Raw genomic sequence first — 16,037 nt, 5'->3', positions numbered from 1 at the left:
CCTTGGAATATCAAATTGAAAACAAATTATAAATTAAATAGCGAACCACCAAAGCCAAAGTATAATGAAAACAGATGGCAAATAATTGTGATAGAAGAATATCAAAAAGCAAGCAGGAAGCATATGCATATATAGTTCATAAGGGAAGGTTCACATTCACGTACATAAAGAGTAGAGGCAAAGCCATTAATGATGAGAATGAATCTGCTGCAATCTGAGAGGAGCAAGGAGGATAGCAGAAGCTGGTGGCATCAGTAGAGTGACACTGAGGAGGATCACTGAAAGCGCAGACGTAGACCTTACAATTTGTTAGAATATATGGTAGACTGTACCATCATGGCTCACAAAGCCCTATTGTGTTTTAAAAATCAGTATGGCACATGTCCTTGCTTCTCTTAACGAGAATAAAAAGATAGTGAAACAGGCAGTTTCATGTGATTATGACACGAATAGTGAAAGTCTAAAGGTGTTTTAAAAAATTAAAGTCATGCACGCTGAGCTTTGTGGATCACCTTGGATATTACTTTCCTTTCGATTATTTATATCAAATTGAAAACAAATTATAATTAAATAGCGCACCCCAAAAGCCAAAGTATAATGAAAACAGATGGCAATAATTGTGATAGAAGAATATCAAAAAGCAAGCAGGAAGCATATGCATATATAGTTTATAAGGGAAGGTTCACATTCACGTACGTAAAGAGTAGAGGCAAAGCCATTAATGATGAGAATGAATCTGCTGCAATCTGAGAGAAGCAAGGAGGATAGTAGAAGCTGGTGGCATCAGTAGAGTGACACTGAGGAGGATCACTGAAAGCGCAGACGCAGACCTTACAAGAAAATCAGAGTTGCAAGTTTCTGCCAAGTCTCTGCATTGGCATTGACGAGGGTTCGACTTTGTGCAGCAGGCCGTGGTGGTGGACTTGATCAAGTAGTTGGGTTCACAATTATTGTCCCTAAACATCTCCGCCAGGAAGGTAATTGGATGGAAGCTAGCCTCCGCAGTTGCAGAGAAGGCGACCAGGAACAGAACCAGACCCGCCTTCATATATCCTCATCGCCTTCTTCTTCTGAGTTTTGATATGTGTGAAGAGACGAGCAGACAGGGAGGCTTATTCATAAGTCAGCTTGGGGAAATATTGTGAAAATGCAGAGCCTTCGCTTCTGTGTTTAGATGCCTTGGGCAGGAAAAGATTTTTCAAAGGAGTGGTGTTGTACGAGTTTCTTTTATAATTATTATGAACATACTCGTCTGGTAGTATTTATAAGTGACTTTCAACATATTTTACACATACCAAAAAAAACCTTTCAGGAGCTAGTTTACACACTGCTGAGCGTGGGTGGAAACCTCCAAATCGTGGGTGGACCAAGCTGAATGTCGATGGAGCGTAGTCTACTATTTACTGTACAGCTGCATGTGGAGGCCTCCTTCGAGACGCTGATGGCCAATTCCTTCGGGGTTTTATTCATAAACTCGATGATGGGGATGCCCTTCATGCTGAACTATGGGCGTGTTTACATGGAGTCAAACTCGGGTGGGATGCTGGCTCTCGTCGAATTATTTTAGAATCTGATTCCAGTACTGCTTTGGACCTTCTTGCTATGGAACCAGATGAACATCATGCTGACTTTGGTGTTCTCAAAGAAACACGGCGAATGCTTTGCTGGAAATGGGAAGTGACAATGCAATTTGTTAGCAGGGATAACAAACAGAGCTGCTGATTATTGGCGAAGGAGGGACTGAAGGCTCTATCTGGGTTCTATTTTCTTGCTTCAGCTCCTGATGCTTTACTACCAATTTTAGACTTTGATCGTTCTACGTTGCATGGCCGTAGTAGGCTAATGTAAGGATTCTCTTTTGATATACAGGGAAAAAAAACCTTAAACTTCATTAACTCTCGTTTAAAATTCAATAATTTTTTAATTTTATTCATATTTAATATACATTATGTCTCATATAAACAAAGTTAACACAATAATAAATGAAGGGTAAAATTGGACATCCATCACACAAAATTTTTTTTTCAGTGCCCTATAAATAGGATAAAAAATAATCTTTTTTCTCTGCCTTATAAATAGGACAAGAGGAGTAAGTATATTATATATAGTTTTTAATATAATAATATTTTATTTATGTTCGTACTAAATATTTTGTGAAATATTTATGTTTATTAGAATTTCGTTTGCACAAGTAGAAGAATAACTATGTTACTAATGAACTGTAAACAAATAAAAAGATAAACAATTAAATTAAATATAATGAATTTAAATTACCAAATATAGTAATGAATCTCTCTCTCCTCCCACACACAAACGCACACAGCACTCTTCATTTGGCCCTACGTATATGGCACCACAAGTTCTGTGTTTACTTTGTGTGTTTTGATTATCGTGGGATCCTGCAAAGCTTGGTTACGGAAGAAATGGTAAATCAATGCTTCGGAGAGTTTGAGGATGAGAATTGGGAGTGTCTGCAACTCCCTCGTAGATCAAACATAACCACGAAGCTGAGATTGAAGCTCATTAGGATACTTGTGGCACATCCAAATCGAAAGCCTTTTGTCTGAAGGAAAAGATATTTTTATTGGTGACTTATTTTAATGTAATAAATAAATTAACCATGTTATTGTAATTTGGGGCGTATATGGTTCTTAAAGTCATCGAGTGCATGTCGTTGTCCCCCGAAAATAAAGCACTATCAGATTTTCATGTCGTTTTTGCATGACTGCCTCATACAGCAGTCACAAAACCTCCAAAAGTTAAATTTAATTTAGATCGCTTGCATTGGTAACGATCAGTTTATATGCAGCAAGTTCAATTCTAAATAAACTCTCACGTGGCCTTCAAATAAACGAGCCATGGGTAGTGTTGGATGACAACTAAAGAAGGGAGAAGCAATTGCGAATGAATAAAGCCAGTATTGGGACCAATAATGTTTCGTTTTCTCTGTGTGTGTTATATATATACATATATATAGCGAGTAAGGGAAATTAAAATTGAGGATTTTCATATGTTAAAAACTAAACGAAATTGATCATCACTGAAATTTATTACACACAGACATTAAAACACCAATGCACAATGACATAAAACTGAAAAGATGAACCCAATAAAACAGCTACTTCAACCGTGAAAACAAACCAAATATTGGATTAATAGCAGTGAAACCTCCATCTATGGCCAGATTGTGCCCACTTACGTACTTGGATTCATCACTAGCCAAGAACAAGGCAGCTTGAGCAACATCTTCTTCTCGCAGATATATCCCTTCAAGATTGGAGTAAACACGAGAACACCCCTCATCATCAAGTTTGAAAAACTCCCTTGCCAGCTCGTTCGCAACAAAATATGTAGACAAACCGTTCACTCGGATCCCATATTGGCCAAGTTCAGCAGCCACATTCTTGGTGAGACCCACCAAGCCATGCTTAGAACTGGTATATATAGCATGAGTTGCGACCCCCCTACACTTGACAAACCTTCACTTCCCACATTTATATGCTTCCTTTTCTTTGAGGAACCATAGCTTTAGCAGCATGCTTGGTGCCCAAGAAAGGACCCGTTAGGTTCACACTAAGAACCCTTTCAAATTCGCTCAACTCATTGTCAATAATGCTTGGTTTAGATTCATCTATTATGACAGCATTGTTTATCATTATATCAAGCTTTTGATGCTTAGAAATCACAGTTTTTATGGCAGTTTCAACATCAGATTCTTTTGTTACATCGCAGTGCGCGTACCAAGCATATTTGGATCCAATATCGTTACATAATGCTTGTCCTTGTTCGTCTCGAATGTCTGCCCTATGACCTTTGCCCCATGTCCAGTGAAGAGCCTTGCCATGCATGCTCCTATTTCCTCTAGCCCCACGGTGATCATTGCTACTTTCCCTTTTAATCTGCAGAGATATCGACCGTGTCAAGAGTAATCTTAGATTATATTAATCTTTTAACAAGCTCATAAAATGACAAGCAGTTAGAATCTTAATTAGTCCATTTGATATTATAAATTGGCAGGTTTGAAAAATTCATAGGAATCATATGGGAACATGTTATTTCACTAATATTCAGTTGTCAATTACAAAGAAGAACTAATCAAATTCATGAATTTTCAAACCTCCCAATTTGCAATAGACCCTTACAGATTAACAAGTTGAGCTTTTATATTGTTAAGTCCACTTCATAAGCCTTTTGGTGAGCTAATGGCTCACGGGTTCAAATTTCCCCTGGTCACCTTGAAATATTCTTATTATTTCAATAAGATTCTTTATTTGTAGAGAAGATCAAATCTGTTCCTGCGGAATAATGTCAGAAATACAAAATTCTTCTTGATAACCGTTCATTTGAATCTTGAGGTATAATTATATTCTCTCAAAAGGTTATTCATATCATGATTTAAATTTTAAAAAAATGTTGAAATACGTTAATAAATAACAAAAGAGGGAAAATATCTTGATAAAAAGATTCAAACATGAAATTCACATGTGTACGTGTGTGTGTGTGTGTGTGTACCTTGTTGCCTCTCTAGTGAAGACAGTCGACTTTGTTATTTGCGACCATTTCGAGTAATTTGTCCTATCCATATGTGTGAGTGTTCCTCGTACCCCCGCATAATATTAAAAGAAATATGCCAATTATATTGTATTTCTTAGAATAACAGCACAGATGAAATGTTGTTATATAAAAATTGCAACCTGGTCCTTTAAAATTAAAACGAAAGGATAATTACGCAAACATTAACGGTGGCATCAGAAGGTGATTAGTCAGAAAACATGGGCGGCAATTTGATCTTCCTAAATTACTTCTCCCTTTTTTTCAAACTCATTAATACACATGAGGAATGAATTTTAAATAGATGTTCAAGTAGTTGAAATTTTGAACAATTCGTAGATTTTAAAATAAAATTTATTATGTGTCGTTCATTATAAAAAATTTGTACGCACGTCATGTATATTGATTATTAATTTATCCTATATTAATTTGATAATATAATTTGTAACCTTACGTTAGAAGTAAAATCTTACGATGTAACATTACAAGTCCACGTCATGTGAAATGCTGTAAAAAAATTGCAGCTCAGTGCTTTAAATAAAACTTACGAAACGATAATGACGCAACCATGGTGACATCGGAAGTTGATTGAGTCAGAACGCATGGGCGCCAATTTGATATTCATTGAATTATTTCTTCCTTCTTTTTCCCAACTCATTCATACACATGATGAATGAGTTTTTTTTTTTTTTTGAATGAAAACTGGATTCCAAGAAACAAAAGTACAGCCAAGCTAAACGAGCTAACACCCATCATCAAGCTCCTCCTCCTGTTGCATAAGAGGTGGAGGTTGATCAAGAGTACAAAAATTGCCTTCCATCGTGTGAGTTTTGAATAGATGTTCAAGTAGTGGTAACTTTAGATACTTCGTAAATTTGAAAAACTAAATTTATTTTATGTTTTTTTATTAATAAAAAATTTATACGCACGTCATGTATATTGATTATTTAACTTATCCTCTATCATATTTTAATTTGATAGTATAATATGTAATCTCATGTATAATTATTATTTCACTAGTGGAAGTAAAATCTTACGAAGTTATTTACACGTCTACGTCACATGAAATGAGGTAAAAAATTGCAACTCGGTGCTTTAATTAAAACTTAATCGAAAGGATAATGACGCAACCATGGTGACATGAGAAGTAGATTGAATCAGAGCACAGGGGCGCCAATTTGGTATTCATTGAATTATTTCTTCCTTTTCTAAATTCATTCACGCGTGAGATTAATTTTTTTTTAAAAAAAAGGCCCCGCTATTAATTTTAAGATCATTTAGAAGTGTAAGACCAATGGCATTACATTCTTGGCACATATAGACGCAGCTTTACTTGGTTAAATTTCTACTTTTATCAGCAAAGATTAGAATTAATTAATATTGTAAAATTAGCTTGGACAAATCATATAAATAGATGTTCAAGTAGTGGCAATTTTAATGGGTTCGTAAAAATTTTTCATCCATGTCCTGACACTCAATGTGATGGTTAAATTTAAGTTCCAACTTTAATTTGTCAAAATCATCACAATCAACTTATTATGCGCGTAATTGCTGAGGGGAGTAAATAATATAACTTATAAGCAATAATGAAAAGTTTAGTTTAACAATAGGTTCTGGTTATAAAAAAAAAAATTCTTCCAATGCTCAATACAACTATAAGACGTATTTAACTAATTTGAGTATATTAAAAAAGTTAGGTAAGTTAGTTAATTATAAGAAATATAATATTTTTTTAAAACACTATAATCATCTTTTTAATATCCTCCGCACTTTTTTACTTGATTATGATTGAGAAAGTATTCATAGGATTAATTTGAAAAAAATTGATAAATATGAAAAATAAGTATAACATTTAAAACTAAAACAATTAAATCCTATATTAAAGATAGGATGAGTATTTAAAATGCATGGAAGCATACAAGCCAGAACCTTGGTTGTTGGCATCAAATAATGAGATCAAGAAATGTTTAAGTAACCTCTTAGGGCCAGTAAGGGCGGAAAGAAAAACATTTGATTCAATTTTTTTAATAGCATAGCATTGAACAGACCATCGTTTTAAAAAAAAGAAAGGTCAACTCCAAGCACAAATCACATGTCAAATTTGTAATAAATAATTTTTTTTGGCCAAATTAAAAATTAAACTTTAATCACAATCACACGTTAATTTGTGATGAAGATGGCGTTCCATGTGATGTACGTCAGAAACGTGTTCGCATTCGTTCACAAGTTGACGTAAAGTGCTAGGTATTCCTTAACATTATATATATATACACAGACCCCAACCATGTTACTACTTGTAATGGTGGAGTTCCTCACTTTTTCTTTCACTCTTAATTGTGAATTTGTGAGTTATTATTGACTTTCAGAAATATGGCTTTGACTTTAAACTTTGTGAGAGAAACAAACCAGGTATTAATTCCTTCCTTTGATTATATTTTGGCTAAACTTCATTCTCGTCTGATGTTTCTATTTTCCCTTCTTTTTACATATTATTTTGTACTTATATATATTTATATTTTTGGTCGGGGTAGGTACTTTTTGAAGGAAATTCCTGTGTGAAGGAAGTGATCCTAAACAGGCCCCATAAGCTGAATAGTCTCAATCACGAAATGGTTAGTCGTCGAGTTCGCTCCTGTTAATTAGCTATCTCTCATCTATTTTCTCCCAGCACATTATTGTCCCTTTTTTTTTTTGGCTTCTGTACTTGGAATGTGTCATTTTTTCTTTAAGAAAAAGACCAGTTGGTGGAAGCAACTTGGAGAACAGTAAATCATTTATTTATTTATTTATTTTGGTGACAAGAGAAACAAAAGGACAAAAACTCTAGACACTAAGTTCTACTACTCCAAAAGTTTCTAAACCAACGAGATCGTCACGTAAAAGCTTTTGAAGCTCATCCGGGGGGACCTGCCAGTAGCGTTTTGCTCCACCTTGTTCCATTCCTATGGTAGCCATTTTGTCCGCACATAGATTGCCCTCTCTGTACACATGGCTGAATTGCACTTGCCAATCAAACCTTAACAACTCACGGATTCTTGCAAACGTGTTGTAGTGTCCTTCAATATTTCTTTTGTACTTGATAGCTTCAACAATTAACTTTGCATCGATCTCTACCTCTATCCTCCTAAAACCCATCCGCCAGCATACCTTCCACAACACCCCTTGTTTCTGCCTCAACGACAGTACATTCTGACAGCCTCATAGTAAATCCTCCAAGCCATTCATCACAATCCCCTCTGATTACTCCACCACACCCATTCCATCCATTCACTGCTCCAGTCCCATCTGTGTTTAATTTACACCATCCTTTCCTTGGGAGCTGCCAGCTCCCATTACTTACATCTGCTTCAGCCGTCTCCCACATACCTTGTCCCCATTTATGGTGGTAGCTTTCCAGCTGCTCTCGGATTATTTTCTCCGGGCTGAACAGTAGCTCAAAATCCTGATAATGTAGCCATAGGTTCCGCCACTTCCAAATCTGCCAGCAACCTACTGCAAATAAATCAGCCCATCTTACTTTTTCTGTTACTTTATCCTTTACAGTAAATCATTTATTAAATGCTAAATGATGTTGACTCGGATATTAATCAATGATGACTTCTCTCTCTATTTTTGCAGGTAAGTCAGATGAAGGAGAGATTGACGCTGCATGAGAATGAACCCTCAGTAAAACTCATAATTTTAAAGGTAAATGGGCACTTGAAGATTTCTTGACCAATTGATATTTGGTTTAACCTATTTTAAGTGGTTTTGTGCTATATAACATAAATATATATATATATTCAAGAGGAGTTTTAATTTATCTTGTAAAATGTATAAATAATTTTTCAAACTATGAGCACAATTCTCCAAGTGGGATTTGTGAGCCTCAAACAGTACTTATAGACTTCTCTGAATATCGTATTGATTAGACGTTGTAATTTATTTTCAATTTTAATACAGGCTAGTGGAAAAGGTTTCTGTGCTGGTGGTGACGTGATATCAGTAATTACTTCTTCCGTTGCAGGTAGGTCGTCCAATATTTAAATTCAACAGAAGATAGTAATTTATTGGAGTGTGACATATTATTTTATGGAAAATGAATTTTGTGTGTGTGTGTGTGGGACTAATCTTCAATGTTCAAAGATATTCATGTTTAATATAACGGTGATTGGAACTAGGACACTGGACTTACCCAGCAAGCTTTTACAAGAAACAACTCACATTAGATCATTTGATAGCAACCTACAAAAAGCCAGTGGTGAGCTTGCTAGTCCCCCCTCAGATTATATATTTTCATTTTTAATTTCTAATCGTATAATAAAATAGACATTTAATGGTTTAATTAATAATATGAAGGTGTTTCTCATTAATGGAGTGGTCATGGGAGGAGGAGCCGGTCTATCCATGAACACATATTTTAGAGTTGTCACTGAAAGAACTGTATGTTTTATCTTTTCTTCTCTCACATTTGCTTCGATCTCGTATATTCAACATGTAGGAAAAAGTTAAAATATGATATCTGCACTAAATACGAGTTGAATAGCTCATATTGAAAATTTTTAACTGATAACTTTTTAACAAAATAATTTTTTTAAAAATTGAAATTAAGAGATTATCATTATTTTAAATTTTGTACACATTAAAATACTTTTTTTAAAATAATTTAAAAGAAATGTGGACATACGGTCCAAATTCTGGTGCTCACCACCCTCATCAGCACTAAAAGCACTTCCATTTATATTGAGTCATGAGACTAATCTTGTGTCATTTTTGTTTAATTAATAAATAGGTGTTTGCCATGCCAGAAGCATCTATAGGACTCTTTCCTGACGTGGGTGCTTCATACTTTCTCTCAAGGCTTCCTGGTTATTTTGGTAATATTCTAATCTATGAGTACATCATCAACATTTAATTTTGACAATTTCTATACAGAAAAATATTATAATAAAAATTATATGAGCAAATTTACATACGCGTGATAATTATATTCCGTGATGCAATTTTCGTCATGCTTTCATATCCTTGACCCCATTAATTAATTATTGATACACAATTTATAATATCAAGTTTAAGTGACATTCTCCTCTCCTTGACACCAAACAATTTGGGACTGGGTCAATTGCTGTTCTTCTTTCTCTTAGATCTTTTGCGTTCATGGCCCAAATAATTATCTATTACTAGCTTTCTTTGAAAAAAAAATCATGTCAGGAAACAAATGTGGATAAAAACAAAAATTAATTAGATTGGTTTAATTATCCAATTTGACTACATAAACACTGCAATTTATTGCATTTGTGATGCTCATTTTGATTCTCCAATCTATCTCATATGGTGCATAGGGGAGTATCTGGGATTAACAGGAAGACGTTTGAATGGAGAAGAAATGGTTAAATGTGGCCTTGCTACTCATTTCGTCCCTTCCGAGGTAATTAATACATAACATTATTGTGCTCCTCCACCATCTCATGAATATTCTCTTCTAATCCTCAAGTTGAACCTATAATAGTTTGACATTATGTATTTATTAGTAAAATTCACATCACTTTCCTCCGTGCAACAGAAGCTAAAGTTGCTGGAAAATGCCCTGCAGACTGTGACAACTTCAGATATTTCAACAATTACTGCATTAATTGATAAATTTTCTGAAGTAGCTCATCTTAAGGAAGACAGCCCCTTGAAGAGGTAATTTTGTGGGGTTTTTTTTCCTTTATATAGTCAGATTCCTTGCCAAACAATCTTTCAATAATTCCTGTTAGTTTACTATCCAATGCGCATGGTACATGTACTTAAATCTTTTCCCAGTATTTCATCACACACAACGATTACAGCCAAATTCTTTTGACAAATTAAACAGACTGGACACAATCAATAAATGCTTCTCAAAACCAACCGTGGAGGAAATTGTTCTATCCTTGGTACGGAGAGTTGAATTTAATGTTCATTTTTCATTCTTAGAAAAAAAAATTTGAAATCAGGATTTCTCAAACGAAAATTAGTACCTTATTTGAACAATGTCATAATTTTGGTAGGAAAAGGAAATAGAAGTTGATGGAGCAGAGAAGTGGATTGCAGATGCATTAAATTACATGCGTGAATCTTGTCCCACAAGCCTCAAGATATGGCTTAGATCAGTAAGCATATATTCGAAGATGTATATATTATTAAAAATTATATTCAAAAATTACAAATGAATCAAATGAATTAATGTGATTAGGTGAGAAAAGGCAGAGTACAAAGCATTGAACAATGCCTATCTCGGGATTACAATATTGCCTCCCATTTCTTTCGAAGAATTGTGAGCAACGATTTCTACGAGGTCAGAACTGGAACAGATTATACCACTTTAAAATTATTTAAATCTGCTGATAAATCTTAGCTTTAATTTTCTTAGTCTTCGTTTGTTTACAAGACTTTTTGCCTTTGAACATAACAGGGTTCCAGAGCTAAGTTATTCGATAAAGGCAACAGGCCTCTGGTATGACATCTCATCTCTCTCTCTCTCTCTCTCTCTCTCTCTCGCTCGAGCGCGCACGCACACACACAATAATCTTCATTTGGCCCAGCAAAATGGCATCACAAATTCTGTCTTTAATTTGTGTCTCTTTTTTAGTGGAATCCTCCAAAGTTGGAGCTGGTTACCGAAGAAATGGTAAATCAATTCTTTGAAAAGGTTGAGGATGAGGATTGGGAGTGTCTGCACCTTCCTCGTAGATCAAACATAACCAGCAAGCTTTAGATTGAAGCTCATTGCAATACTTGTGCCATTCAAATCAAGAGCTTTTTGTCTGAAAGAAAGGATAATTTTGTTGGCGGGCATTATTAGCGGATTGTAATGTCATAAAATAAATTAAACCATGTTAATAATTTGGGATATATATATCTTAAAGTCATAGAGTGCATGTCGTTGTCCTCCAAAAATATTTTAGTATATAATTGTGGTCTGGTTGTATTACGCAAGTATCATTCAAATTCATAGCTTTACCTTACAACCTGCTCGTTTATCTTAATGTATTATGGCAGCATTTCAGCTAATGAATGTTAGTTGAATTTCGAAACATGAAGGAATACCCTTTTTTTCATCAAAATTAAAAATATCAAATATTTCCCAAAAAAAAAATTCAAATCTTCATATCTCGAATAGATAGATATATGTTTGGCCCAAAAAAAAGAATAAATATTATTATGTAGAGACACCCAACACTTGAAAAAACGAAGACTATTATGTAGAGGCACCCAACACTTGAAAAGACAAAGACAAAAGTATAGTTCTAAAGATGAATTTGGCCGTGTCTTAAAGGATTCTTAATTAATTAGATGGGCGCCAAATTGCCGGGTCAAATTATGTCGTCAGCTTGTCACAGGGATGGTTTAGGGACAAACTGATTATTTAATTAGGAATATCTGTATGATATTCACATGACTAATCGTATATGTGCTTTGAATTGTTCTAATTAAGGAATCAGTTGTTAGAACGGCCAATAGGGTAGACCTCACTTATTTCTTCCATTAAAAGATCATTCATAGGATGAAATTTTATGCCTATAATTTTTTATGCGTTGCATAGGCCTCTTCTGCACTGTTTATATTTATATTTGAATTGTCCGATCCAGTTATATAATTATTTTTAAGCAAATCATTATTTTTTCCAATAAATTGTTAATTACAATATATTGACATCATTTTGCATCTAGTTTTAAAAGTTGGTAAGAAAAATAAGGACCATATACATATGGGGGGACAAGTGGGCAACAAAAGATACATACTTCATTAGCCTTAAGTGGGTCCCACCGTTTCTCAGCCATGGACAACTCGTTATATGGTGACCTTCGCCAGCTTTATCTGCAACTTCCAAGGGTGTTTTTAGAGTAGTGATAGAAAAAATGGCGTTTTTTTTTTTTTGGTGACAAAAGTGACCTAAGGCAACTACAAACTGACAGCTAAGTTCCTAGCTTGGGAAACTCTTTCCATCTATATCTTCTTGGAAGATTCTCATAATTTGATCCGGTGGGGAGTGCCAAATGACGCTTCTTTCTGGCTGTACCGTACTCATTTCAGCCAGGCGATCTGCACATGTATTGCTTTCTCTGTAAACATGCATAAATGTGACTTGCCAATCTTCCCGAATCAGACTATAATAAGCCTTTGTGATAATATATGACAGCCCGGCATCACTTTCCCTTGTGTGATCGATGTGATCAATAACTGTGGATGCATCACACTCTACTAATATTATTCTGAATCCCAACTGCCAACTTAATTAGTTTTATCCCTTCATAAATCCCCCGCGTCTCTGCAGCAACTATATTACACACTCCCAACTTTTTTGTAACGCCTCCCAACCATTCTCCGCGGCTCCCCCTGATAACTCCAGCACGCTATAGGTCTCTTAAACTGCGGGTCATGTAGCTGCTGGTTCCTCCATTTCCATAAGTGCCAGCAGCATGTGGCAAATCTTTCTGCCCCTTTTCCTTCACGCTGCCTTCTCTGGTTGCCATTGAGGTTTTGTGTGATCCAATCTGCCCAGCTCTTTTCAAAGAAACTCCTTTGCCTCCCTCGGTATAGGTGCCTTGACTCATGAAGTTGATCTAAATCTTAAACGTTAAGTCGGCATATTTCGCAGAACCCATAGAAAAAGTAGCTTTCATTTCATCTGATATTTTGCAAACATAAGTTAAGATAAAAGTTAATTAGTGTAATATAATTTATGTTTGGATTTTCTTATAAAAAAAATCAATTCAACAAATTGAAACTTGTTTGGATGAGTAAAAGAAGTTTACATATAAAAAAAATTAATTTAACAAATTGAAACTTGTTTGGATGAGTAAAAGAAGTTTAGATGTAAAATAACTGAAAAAGACATTAATTTTATTATATATATAATGTATATAATTGGATAAATTTAAGAGAAATATTAAAATTAAAAGTATAAAAATAAAAGAGATAATGTATTATATATAAGAAAAAATTACTACCTCCATTTTTAAATATAAGAAAAATTGTTCGGTTGGATGAGCAAAGGAAAAGCAACTTGTCTGTAACGCACGCACTTCACAGGGTTCAAGAGCAAAGCTATTTGATAAAGACAAAAAGCCCAAGGTAAACAACAGTGTCTCTTGTTCATTCCATCGAGTTTGTGCGATTTAAGTGATTCTCTCAACAACAAAAAATTATAACCAATATTATATACTATTTCTGATGCTAGAACTATTTAACTAATTTGAGGAGATTAAGAAAATAAGTTAAGTTAGTTATTTGTAATAAATAAATATTTTCTTTCTTAAAATATCTTTACTAATCAAGTGTATTGACTAGAATTACTATTATTAGAAGGACCACCTTGATAAAAAATGTATCAATATAGAAAATAAAGTAGATTGAGGTCTTATATTTTGGGTTAAAATAAAAATCAAATAAGGTTTTATATCAAAGACCGGAGGTAGTATATAGTAATTTTTTTATTATTAATGTCATTTGATTAGTGGAATCCTCCAAAGCTTGAGCAAATTAGCGAAGAGATCGTCAATCAATACTTCATGAAGTTTGAAGACGAGAATTGGGAGTGCCTACAACTTCCTCACAGATCAAACGTACCCAGCAAACTCTTGATGATTGAAGCCAACTGGAAATGGAAAGGGCTTTTAATTTATCTCAAAAAGAATATTTATTATTATAGATTGTTTAGCATTATTGAATTGAATTATAATGAAGCGTCGTAAATTAATTAATGCCAGTAATTTGGTATTTGTAAACCTTCAACTTAGTTCCTGTGGCTGAAAATTTTCAATTTAATACGTGAGAGGAGTTAGGAAGTTTTCATTACTCACTAACCTTCCGATTCTTATTATTATTCTTCCGAGGGAGACAGATTTTCTTCATCATCATATATAAATAACAATAAAAAGGAATGAGTATTAAAACAAGCAAATAAATAAATAAAAACGTACTAATTCTGTGAATATAGACAGTCGGATCCCAAGATGAAGAGTCCAAAGAAATCCTCATCTTCTACCCATGTTATTGGTGAAAGCCAAACGTCTTTGGGGAATAATTTGTAATTAGTTTTGACTTTGTAAAGACTTAAATTGAGATTTGCAAAATAAACTAAACTGATTTTTATTATTACATCAGGAAGAGGGTTTGAACTTTGAACTTCTGCCTACGTACACCTTATTCTAACTATCCCAGCCAACATGAAGTAGCTAAGACGGATTATTTTTACACACTAAATGAAATTCATAACTAAGATTTATTACATAGAAATTGAAACACAGTTGCACAATGACAAATAGCTCACAAGACGATCCCAAACAACACTACTTTGATCTTGAAAACAAACCAAATATTGGATTGATACTAGTAAAGCCTCCATCAATGGCCAGATTATGCCCACTTACGTACTTGGATTCATCACTAGCCAAATATAGCGCAGCTCCAGCGACGTCCTCTTCTTGCAGATAAACCCCTTCAAGATTCGTATAAACACTACTAGAGAATCCATCACCACCTAGTTTAAAGAAATCTTTTGCAGCAACATTTGTAATGAAATATGGAGACACACAGTTCACTCGGATCCCATATTTCCCAAGTTCAGCAGCTACGTTCTTGGTGAGACCCACCAAGCCATGCTTAGAACTGGTATAAGCATGAGTGGCAACCCCTCCTACTCTTGAACAAACACTTCCCACATTTATAATGCTTCCTTTTCTTTCAGGAATCATAACTTTAGCAGCATGCTTGGTTCCCAAGAAAGGACCCGTTAGGTTCACGCTAAGAACCCTGTCGAATTCGCTCACTTCATTATCAGCAATGCTTGGCTTAGCTTCATCTATTGAGGCAGCATTGTTCACCATAATGTCAAGCTTTTGATCCTTAGAAATCGCAGTTTTGACCGCAGTTTCAACATCAGATTCTTTCGTAACGTCGCAGTGCACATAGGAAGCAGATTCCAATCCGATATCGTTGCATACTGCTTGCCCTAGTTCGTCTCGAATGTCTGCAACTATGACCTTTGCCCCATGTCTAGTGAAGAGCCTTGCCATGCAAGCTCCAATTCCCCCGGCCCCACCAGTGATTAATGCTACTTTCCCTTGCAATCTGAAAATATATCCACCACAGAAATATTTGCACATGAAATAATATAATAGAAGATAGCTAATTACAATATCTTAATCTGGAATATGATGGAAGAATGAGAAGAGAGCACAGAAACACGGATTGAAAAGCCATATGATACTCGGCGTTTTTCGCACAAAAGCCAAAAACAATTACACCCAGTACTCCAGTAGAGAATTCCTGACATATATACAAATTATTTCAACATATCATTTCGCGTTTGAGTGTGTACCTTGTGGCCTCTAGAGCTAGCTGTGGAAGACTTGCCATGTCTACGAGAATTATAGTTACAGACGCAGTATTTGATAGCTTCAAAGGGACTCTGAAATCTTGAAAGATGAAACCATATAAGAGCCTCCCTGAATTGAATAGATATATAACCACAACCATCT

The 16,037-nt window shown here is 34.8% G+C and overlaps 2 protein-coding genes and 1 pseudogene across 2 annotated transcripts; 1 reads left to right on the top strand and 2 right to left on the bottom strand.

Annotated features, from left to right (window-relative positions):
- Positions 1 to 3,118: 3,118 nt before the first annotated feature.
- On the bottom strand, positions 3,119 to 5,371 carry LOC114715802 (momilactone A synthase-like; annotated as a pseudogene).
- Positions 5,372 to 8,883: 3,512 nt separating this feature from the next.
- Positions 8,884 to 13,677, top strand: LOC114715801 (3-hydroxyisobutyryl-CoA hydrolase 1-like). The gene is made up of 8 exons (XM_028900694.1): positions 8,884 to 8,973; positions 9,323 to 9,407; positions 9,873 to 9,958; positions 10,094 to 10,215; positions 10,388 to 10,448; positions 10,563 to 10,664; positions 10,748 to 10,849; positions 13,588 to 13,677. The coding sequence occupies exons 1-8, from the start codon at positions 8,884 to 8,886 to the stop codon at positions 13,675 to 13,677; spliced, it is 738 nt and encodes a 245-aa protein (XP_028756527.1).
- Positions 13,678 to 14,846: 1,169 nt separating this feature from the next.
- On the bottom strand, positions 14,847 to 15,915 carry LOC114715800 (secoisolariciresinol dehydrogenase-like). The gene is made up of 2 exons (XM_028900693.1): positions 15,878 to 15,915; positions 14,847 to 15,627 (listed from the first exon to the last, which is right to left on the bottom strand). The coding sequence occupies exons 1-2, from the start codon at positions 15,913 to 15,915 to the stop codon at positions 14,847 to 14,849; spliced, it is 819 nt and encodes a 272-aa protein (XP_028756526.1).
- Positions 15,916 to 16,037: the final 122 nt, after the last annotated feature.

The sequence above is a fragment of the Neltuma alba genome, unplaced genomic scaffold, assembly GCF_004799145.2.
Source record: "Neltuma alba isolate B1F8T4 unplaced genomic scaffold, ASM479914v2 tig00011614_pilon, whole genome shotgun sequence".
Classification (NCBI taxonomy): Eukaryota; Viridiplantae; Streptophyta; class Magnoliopsida; order Fabales; family Fabaceae; genus Neltuma; species Neltuma alba.
This window is presented reverse-complemented; position numbering and strand designations above follow the sequence as displayed.